Source organism: Silurus meridionalis, chromosome 7 (genome assembly GCF_014805685.1).
Source record: "Silurus meridionalis isolate SWU-2019-XX chromosome 7, ASM1480568v1, whole genome shotgun sequence".
Lineage (NCBI taxonomy): Eukaryota > Metazoa > Chordata > Actinopteri > Siluriformes > Siluridae > Silurus > Silurus meridionalis.
The window spans coordinates 4,657,366-4,668,023 of NC_060890.1; the positions used below are offsets into that span (position 1 = coordinate 4,657,366).

General features: G+C 38.5%; 1 protein-coding gene across 1 annotated transcript; it reads left to right on the forward strand.

Annotated features, from left to right (window-relative positions):
* The first annotated feature begins 1,284 nt into the window (after positions 1-1,284).
* On the forward strand, positions 1,285-10,488 carry mapk7 (mitogen-activated protein kinase 7). The gene is given in 8 exon segments (XM_046853749.1): positions 1,285-1,424; positions 3,426-3,709; positions 4,920-5,085; positions 5,170-6,614; positions 8,032-8,337; positions 8,340-9,229; positions 9,340-9,467; positions 10,037-10,488. Coding segments are annotated over 8 exon segments (3,369 nt in total). The 5' UTR covers positions 1,285-1,422; the 3' UTR covers positions 10,185-10,488.
* The last annotated feature ends 170 nt before the right edge of the window (positions 10,489-10,658 follow it).

Consider the following 10,658-nt stretch of genomic DNA (forward strand, 5'->3'; position numbering starts at 1 on the left):
ATTATGTTATATTATAACATAATTAATATAATATAATTAATATATACACACCGTTTACATTATATTAACTATATTATTATATTATAGTATTATAGTATTATATTATTTATATTATTATATTATATTATATTATATTATATTATATTATATTATATTATTTTATATCAGGGTCACCAACATGGTCTTTTCTAAAAATAGCTATTTCCTACTTTGTTAAATCATTGTTAATAATTATTATGAGAAATCATTAACATGATCAGTGTCTTCACATAGATGAATATAATTAATTATTAATAATAACATATAATAAAAGGTAAATTTAGCAAATGTTATTTCAGATCAAACTGAAAACTGTGTGTATTAAACTGGTAGCCCTTCACATTAATCGGTACCCAAGAAGTAGCTCTTAGTTTTAAAAAGGTTGGTGACCCCCTGATTTATATTATATTAATTATATTATATTATATTATATTATATAAAAAATCTTATATTATATTATATTATATTATATAAAAAATCTTATCTTATATTATATTATATTATATTATATTATATTATATTATATTATATTATATTATATTATATTATATTATATTATATTATATTATATTATAGCAGAAGCCCAAAGACCATGTAGGCAGTGCACCTGTGACTCCAGTGAAAGGAGACTTGTTAAAATTGTGTTAATTGGGTTTCTTGCTTTAGTGATAACATTTATTCTTGCTGTATGAGAATTGTGTGTGTGATGCAGTGCTCTGTTATAGTACAGCGTTCTCTATAAAATTGCTGCTTTGTATAGACGTGACGTCATAATGATGATATTATGAAGTGGATTGGTTCAGGTAGGACTTCACTGAAGTTCTGGGGTAAAATACACCTTATAATGCTTATAATGCTTAGAGCTTATATCATGCAATACTGCAATGTGTGTGTGTGTGTGTGTGTGTGTGTGTGTAAGTGATCCCTGTGTTATGTTTACACTGCACTATCAGCAGACAAGTGGGAGGGGCTAGGCAGTGTAAACAGTGAACAAGCGCAGATGTGTTTAAGTATTGAGGATTTTAATCCAAAGTAGACGCCAAAGTAAATCAATTTATCTTACAGTATGTACAAAAATGTAAAATAAATAATATAAAGGTTTAAATCCTTCAAAGCGTTCGGTTGCGACTCATTTCAGCTCGGCACCGCCCAAACAATGGTTCTATTCAATAGCTGAAATATCCCGCCCCTTTAACCATATCTTAAATACTATTGGATGTTTCGGGCGCATCTCACACCTTATTGGACAATCTCGCTGTCACTCAGAAACAACACGGAAGCTCAGAAGGAAGTGAGAGAAGGTTTGCGCCAGCCAGCCGACGCAGGCATGCTTTGACAGAAACGTCCTCAGGATCACCGTTATCCTGATCATTCCAAGGTAAAATGTATGTATATATATTAATAATTATATGTGGTTGTTATTTTTTTAAGTACAAATCCGTATATTATAACCCGGATTAATTATACAGAGGGACAACACGCCCCTGTGTCTTCGGTCTGGTTTATATTATGGATCCCATAGGACCACTTTCTGTTTCAAAATCATTTTATATGATTTGACGTTATATTAAAATAATAATTTTACAAGATCTTACGTTTAAACATGAGATAATGTACAGAGTGAGTCTTGAACAAATAATAATACAAAAATCACCCTCTTTATTTGACTTGAGTATGAATTTTTTAGGGATAGAAGGAAATGGTAATGTACAAGAGAGAGAGATAAATAGATAAAGAGAGAGAGAGAGAGAGAGAGAGAGAGAGAGAGACTCTGGGTTAATGATCAGAATGTTGAGGGTTCCAACCACAGTATCACCAAGCTGCCACTGTTGGGCCCTTGAGCAAGGCCCTTAACCCTCTGTGATCCAGGTGTGCTGTATCAATATATATATATATATATATATATATATATATATATATATATATATATATATATATATATATATAATGCTGTATATTCCTAACATCATTGGGATTTGCAAAGAAAATACTTCACATGTACATTTGACAAGTAAGAACACACAAATCAGGAATAATATTATGACATTTTAACATAATTAGTGGCAAAGTGAACACTGATTCTCTCTTCATCATAGCACCTGTTAGTGGTGGGATATATTATTCAGCAAGTGAACGTTTTGTCCTCAAAGTTGATGTGTCAGAAGTAGGAAAATGGGCTATTTAAGAGAGTTTGACAGATTGTGATTTTTAGATGACTGGGTCAGAGCATTTCCAAAACTGCAGGTCTTTTGTGGTGTTCCTGTTCTGCAGTGGTCAATATCTAATAAAAGTGCTCCAAGGAAGGAACAGTGGTAAACTGGGGACAGGGTCATGGGTGCACATGGACAAGACTCATTGATGAATGTGGGGAGCGACGGCTGGCCCGTGTGGTCCAATCCAACAGACGAGCAACTGTAGCTGATTTTGCTGAAAAAGTTAATGCTGTTAATCTGCAATTAATCAGGAATGTTTTGGCAGCAAAATGGGGACCAACACAATATTAAACAGGTGGTCTTAATGTTATACCTGATTCCTTAGTAGGCAAATTCATTCTCACGGTTTACTGAGTCACTGAACCAGTTTTATATTAGAGAGAGAGAGAGAGAGAGAGAGTGTACTTTACTAATCCCAAAAGAAAATTATAAGGTTCCAGTTTGCAGACAAAATACAAAGCACAATGTCTAGAAGAATATTTAAGGTTCAATTGAAATTCAAATCCGGGTTTACAATGAGAAAGAGGGTCAAATTACTATTTAGAAAAAAAAGGAGTGCAGACATGTAAAGAACTTGTTAGGGGCAAGCCAGAAAGGGTTTAGGGCCATGCTCAGGGGCCCAACAGAGGCAGGTTGGCACTGCTGGGTTTTGAACCAACAACCAAAACCTTAACTACTGAGCTACCACTTCCCTTATCAAAGTGTATTAACATGGTAAAAAAAAGTTGCAAAATAACTATAAATTTATAATTATATACATTACACATTTACTGCATTTTGGCAGATGCCCTTATCCAGAGCAACTTGCATTTAAGCAGTTGTGGGGTAAGGTTGTTGCTCATGGGGCCCAGGGGTGGCAGTTTGACAGGGCAGCATGGTGGGGCTGGAATTAGAACTCAAGACCTTTTAATCTAAAGTCCAAAACAACTAAGCTACTACTCCTCCTATGTTTAGATGATTGTATATACAGGTGGGAACTTTACACTATCAGGTTGTATTATTGATGAATAAGAGAATAAATGTACATCATATCAGTGCTATCAGGTGGGCAAGCAAAGAGACTGTAGATTAAAGTGCATTGATGGGATTGCGTATATATCGTGTTCTATTGTGTATGATACTGACTTGGTGTAAATGACCTGTCCACGTGTTACTTTCCTTTGTGGGTTAAAGGCCCAGGATGTCTGGCGTTGAAGTTGAGAAATCGAAAGACTCCGTAGCCGACGGTACGAGGGCGAGTAACATCGACAAGAATCAACAGGGGGAGCATCACTCGCAACCTGTCAGCAATGTGTCGACTAATGCGGATGCGAACACCGTGGCTGCGAAGAACCTGGCACTACTTAAAGCCCATTCCTTAGATGTCAAGTTTGAGGTCGGTGAAGAGTACGACATCATCGAGACCATTGGCACGGGGGCTTATGGTGTCGTTTCATCTGCCAGGAGGCGGGACAACGGTAGGACTCATGAAATGTTTTTGACGTAAACGCGCTTACCTACAAAAAACTGGTATCTGTATTTATAAAGGTTTTTGTTTGGGATATGGAAACACCACCTGGGTATGAGATGAATGCATGGCCTTTTAGGGGTGTAACGGTACACAAAATTCACGGTTCAGTTCAGTTGTGGTACAGTTATAGGGAATAATTGCAAAGTATGAAATTGCGTATAATTTTTTTTTTTAAGTGTACAATTTATTATTTTTAACATTTGTAAACATCAACAGTTTATATTTTTAAAACAATTTGAAATAAAATTCCTGCTTTAATAAATAATATATAAAATAATATTTAAGAACTTTTATAAATGAAATATATACAAATAAAATGTAATAAATCAAATTAATGTGATATTTTTTTATTATGTTGATTACATTGAGTGATTGATTAAATTGCCACAAATTAAATGGATTAAATAAATGAAAAAAATTTATTAAATAGTTTACATTTGTCTGACCCAATTTGGATAATACAGATGTCTGTATGTGTGTTTTACATTTAAATATAAAATTTTCTAAAGATATGTTCTACCTAACTGTTCTACCTATTTCAGCATACTTTAACAAATGTCTTAATTTCTTTCATCCTTCATTCATTTACTCCCTCCATTTGCAGAATTACCAGGATTTTCTCCTTTTAATAGAAACTCTTAAAATCACAAAATCACAAAAGAATCCAAATCACTAGACTGTCGTTAAAAATGTTGTGACAGGAAGTGGCAGCGATTTCACGTATGCGCAACCCAAAATCTGAGTGTTACACTTTATTACAAATCATGTTTCCGATACGGAGTGAGTAGCATTAGTGACACTTGTGACACTATTAAACTCACAGTTGAGTTTAATAATAATAATAATAATAATAATAATAATAATAAAACAGTGACACTGCGCTCAAAGTGTAAGGTGGAGACTGAATAAACTTGAGATCCACCAATTAATACGTTTGTAAGGGAACTCGGATTTATTTATGTTCCGCATGTAAAAAGGATTGCATTCGGTGCTCCAAACTGGAAGCAATGGAGTAAAAAAGATTGGTATGAATATGTATACCATTACACTCCTACCTAAATTTTTTAAAAGATTGTGATATTTAGCTAAAACATTTTACTTTCAGACACTTCTTTGTCTTACTTTTGTATTTCTTACATTGAACCGTTGCAATACAGGACAGCGGGTGGCAATAAAGAAGATCCCGAATGCTTTCGAAGTTGTGACAAACGCCAAAAGGACACTTCGAGAGCTCAAGATTTTGAAACACTTTAAACACGACAACATTATTGCAATTAAGGACATACTACAGCCAGCTGTGCCCACTTCGGCCTTCAAATCCGTGTACGTGCGATTGGTGTCAGAAAATTTTACGTTTTTTAAATGTTTCTGCCTTTCGTTTTTTCAATGATTTTCTACTTTTTGTAGGTATGTAGTCCTCGACCTGATGGAGAGTGACCTCCATCAGATTATCCACTCAAAACAACCTCTGACCTCCGAGCACACCCGGTACTTTCTGTACCAACTGTTGCGTGGTCTGAAATATATCCACTCGGCTAACGTGATTCACCGCGACCTCAAGCCGTCTAACTTGCTGGTAAATGAGAACTGCGAGCTGAAGATCGGAGACTTTGGTATGGCCCGGGGTTTGAGTGCGGCCCATGCCGAGGAGTTGCGTTCATTTATGACAGAATACGTGGCCACACGTTGGTATCGTGCCCCTGAGCTCATGCTCTCACTTCACCACTACAGCCTCGCCATCGACCTCTGGTCAGTGGGCTGTATATTTGCCGAGATGCTTGGGAGGAAGCAGCTCTTCCCGGGCAAGCACTATGTGCACCAGCTGCAGCTTATTCTCTCTGTTTTGGGTACACCTCCCGAGAGTGTGGTCGGTGCTATTGGGGCTGAAAGGGTGCGCTCTTACGTCCAAAGCTTGCCCTCAAGGGCACCCGTGCCCCTTGCCAAACTGTACCCACAGGCAGAACCTGTTGCACTAGACCTTCTGGGTGCAATGCTCCGTTTTGACCCTCACGAAAGGATTAGTGTCTGCCAGGCACTTGAGCACCCTTATCTTGCCAAGTACCATGACCCGGACGATGAGCCTGTGTGCGTGCCTGCCTTCGACTTCGAGTTTGACCGGCAGCCAATGGGGCGAGAGCAGATTAAGGAGGCCATACTTGCTGAAATTCAGGACTTCCACCAGAGGAAACAAGGGTGCAGGAAGATCCAGTTTAAACCACTTCAGAGATTGAGACAAGTGGCAAGTAATCATGCCTACCAAATGTTACCAAGTACTCAACACCAGCCGAACATGACACACCCTCAGCAGCAAAAAGCAGGGCAGAATCTGGACATGGCACAGAGCTCAGTCTCCATGACTCCTTCATTAAATAAGCAAGCTCCTCCACCTGATTTTACCCATCTTGCCAATTATTTGACACCATTCACAAGGAGCTGTCAGGATGTTGACATGCCCAGTGCAAATTCAGATGGACAACCAGAGACTATAGACCTTACCACTCCCACCTCCAGCCAAGGCACACCACCTTGTGAACCAACTGGAGACTGTCCAAAAAGGGAGGACCTTGCTCCTGCTTGTCAAACTCATGCTGGACAGACAATTCAGAGCCAGGTGCTCCATCAGCCACCAGCATCAACAGCCCTTCCTTCCAGTCTTGCAAAATCCGGGGTCTCTCTTTCGCTATCTCAGACCCAAGCTCAGTCTCTGTCTCAGTCACTCTCTCGTTCACTTGCAAAAGGGGGTAAAGGAATGCCTGGAGAAACTACGAGAAAGGAAGGAGCCATTTCAGATGATACCAAAGCAGCACTCAAAGCAGCTTTGCTCAAATCAGCGCTAAGACAAAAAGCACGAGGTATGTGCATTTTTGTGTGTGTGTGTGCTAGACTTAGTTTATTCTTTCGTCTTCAGAGTGTTCTTTATCCGGATAAGTGGTTCCAGAATATGGAACTCTAAGCGGGCACACTGGGTGGGCACCATGGACATAGGACTAATCTGAATTGTCAGTCTGCATGTTTTTGTGTGGAAACCAGAGAAAACAGAGGAAACCCATACAGATTGGAATCTTAAATTAACATTTAACAGATTTAAAAAAAAAAACAACACATTAACAAATTAGAAAACACATTAACAAATTCAACAACAAATAAACAAATCTGAAAAAAAAACAACAAATTAACATATCCAACAACAAATTAACAAATACAAAAATACAATAACAAACCAGAAAACACATTAACAAATCCAACAACAAATTAACAAATCCAACAACAAATTAACAAATCCCAGAAGAAAAAAGAACAAATGAACAAATCCAAAATTAATAAACAAATCAGAAAACAAATTACATTAAGAAATCCGAAACCACATTAACAAATCTGAAAACACAATGACAATTCAGACAAAGTGGAAAAGGTGGGTATAGTTTGTGAATAAAGTACTTACTGTTCATTGAGCGAGACAAAATATATATATTTTATATATATATATATATATATATATATATATATATATATATATATATATATATATATATATATATATATATATATATATATATATATAGGAAGTAGGAAATTGTGTATCGTATGTATGTATCCTCTACATCTGTATGTGCTGATTTTCTGCTGCCACAGCCTGTATACCTCACATATACCGTACAGACCAAAAGTTTGGACACACCTTCTCATTCAAAGAGTTCTCTTTATTTTCATGACTATGAAAATTGTAGAGTCACACTGAAGGCATCAAAACTATGAATTAACACGTGGAATTATATATGGAATTATATACATAAAAAAAAAGTGTGAAACAACTGAAAATATGTCATATTGTAGGTTCCTCAAAGTAGCCACCTTTTGCTTAGATTACTGCTTTGCACACTCTTGCCATTCTCTTGATGCCTACTTTGAAGAACCTACAATATGACATATTTTCAGTTCACTTTTTTGTTATGTATATAATTCCACGTGTTAATTCATAGTTTTCAAAGTATTATTGACTCCAGGAGTGGCAGCTTAACAGGGCTGGGATAAACTCACATCTTAGCCATCGAGATATCACTGCAAGCCTGAGCTCAGAATCAAACTGTTATTCCAATGTGCTGCCTTTGTAAACTCAACATTATCATAGCTATTCTAACATATGCAAATATTGTTTGGTTTAACTCTTCCCCTCATGCCACAGAAAGAGAACAGAAATACACTTTACCGTCATTATAGAAAAAATAGATCTCTAAAATATTTTTATTATCGTATTTCTCTGATATCCAGATGGGAGTGCTGCGGCCCTGGGTATAGACCTGGCCAGCGGGACTGGGAGCTCTTCTTCCTTGGTGCCATCCTCTGGTCCAGAACACAAGAGACCCATTACAGCCCAAGAGAGGCAGCGGGAGAGGGAGGAGAAACGAAAGAAACGTCAGGAACGGGCAATGGAGCGAAAGAAAAAGCTTAGAGAAAAGGAGAAAAAGGAAGGCAAATCAGGCGAGTCCTTGGGTGGCGTCATGCTGAGTGACAACGACAAGAAGCTTCTGGAACGGTGGGGACGGATGATGGACAAGTCACAGGTCGTCGACAATAACCTGCCAACCCCAGTAATTCGGGTTCTTGCCGAATACAGGCTGCCATGGGGAAAGGCCAGATAAAGATGCCATCTGATACTGTGGAATCAGTGCCTGACAAAAGTGAGTTACAGAGGTTCAAACCACCCCAAATAGTGCCACAGGTTAGCCAGTGTGTGGCATCTGGAATGTTTCATCCACCTGCCATGTTTAGTTCCTTGCCCATACCCTTAGGCCCCACTCAAAACGCAGACATTGGGATGGTGACAGTTACAGGAGGTGGGACTTTGGCCTTAGTTGGAGGTGGGACTCTTGGTGTAGTTGCAACCCCATGTACCGTTGCCAAAAGTGACTCCTTAAAGCCCCAACCTCCAGCTTCCTTCCAGGGCTGTGGAACAGTTATACCTACAGTAGGGAGCTGGACAGGGAACCAGACCAGTGGAGAAACAGCAAAGCAGCAGCAGCAAGCACAAATCCCACATCAGTCTCAGCAGATTCAGCTGTCTCCTCCACAGCTAAACCATGTCGGCTTACCCCAGCAGTCAGTTCTACTCTCTCAAACCAAGCCTCTTCCCCACCCCCACCAAACTCAGACTCTTCCTAGCATTGATATGCCCATCACTAACCCTCCGGTCAAACTCTTCCCATCAGACTCCTTCAGCAAAAAACCTTTAGCACTGACTCAGAACGGGATGACAAGAGGCGGAATTCAGGACACCAATACATCTCTTGCTCACCAGGACTCTGTAGGTGCTTCTGAGCCTCTGGAGAAATTTGGCAAGCAACCAAATGGTACTTCTCATGAAACATCTGGATCATTAGCCCAACCTTGCCTTACAGAGACAGGGCTACCAGGCAGCTGCAGAGCCCCAGACATCCATACAGTCACACTACAGCTATCTAAGTCACAGGTAAACAACCTAAACAGGAGGGTTTTAACGGTTTTCTTAGATTCTGATTCAGTTTGTAAGACCTTGTTGAGGCGTTTTTGTTCATTTTGCTCATTTATTTTTGTTGCCAGGTTGACGATATTTTGCCCCCAGTTTTTTCGGTGACCCCCAAGGGTAGTGGGGCTGGATATGGTGTCGGCTTTGATCTAGACGATCTCCTTACTCAGTCGCTCTCAGATCTCCAGCACTCGGAATTCAGGTCAGTCAAGCCGCATTTAAAACGCAGATGTACAACCCTAATTCCCCAAAAATTGGGACACTGGGTAAAATGTCAATAAAAACAGAATGCAAAGATTTGCAAATGAAATGAACCCATATTTTATTCACAGTAAAACAATATATAATTTATATATATCATTGTTCGTTTTAATTGAATCCATGTCGCGGGCGAGCTGATTGCGCAACCCGATGCTCGCCAGTCACGACAGAACCGATCCAGTGCAACTGTCCATAAGTTACAAACAAACTGTTTACACAAAAGCACTTCATTAAACTATGCCGTTTTTTATACCCAATCATCTTATGGACCTGTTGTCAATTAACCTCATTAGTTGCAAAATGTTTCTCAAACTATTTAATTTTTTACTTTTTGTTGCCAACTTTGCAGTCATCAAGTTCAAAATGACATTTTTTCCCTTGAAAATTGTACATTTTCTCAGTTCAATCATGTTTAAAATGACTTTTTTGGAATTGGGGTTGTATTCTGTCATTCCTTCTATTTAAATGGTACCTGTGTGCTTAAGTTTTTGATTTATTCTTCCCTGACAGTCACAACGACTCGGCTCCGCTCTCAGCATCCCTGCTCTCCGATTGGCTGGAAGTACATCGAATGACCCCAGCCGACTTGGAATCCCTTCAGCAGGAGCTTCAGCTTGGATCTCCTATGATTCTTTCAGACAACTCCAACCTTCCTTAGACTAGGACTTGACTCAATCCTCCTCAATTTCCATAAAGGCAATATGGCACCTTAATTTATTCTACTTAAGATTATGTACTATACCTCCAAAACAAGTGCCAAATTACTTTTCCGATCAGCGAGTTCCTCTTGGCGTATACATTCGGGTCAAGTTTTACTTTTAGGAATTCTAACATTAAAATTGCTACCATTCAGGACCAAAAAAATGAAGGTCTAGCTAGCATTGTGGTGCTAATTTGGTGCTAAAGTATGATTTTAGTTCAAAAATACAATCTCAATATTTTAATAAAAAAGAGAAACTATATAACAGGGTTTTTTTTTTTTTAATGCGCTGCAATCTTAATGTTAGATAGAATCCAGAGAGAGAACTTGCCGAAACAAACACTACAAAAGTTTGTACTTGTGCTCCATAAGGTGCAAACTACACCATGAACAAAGACTGCAAGAGCTCAAGCATTGCACTGGAACAGAAAT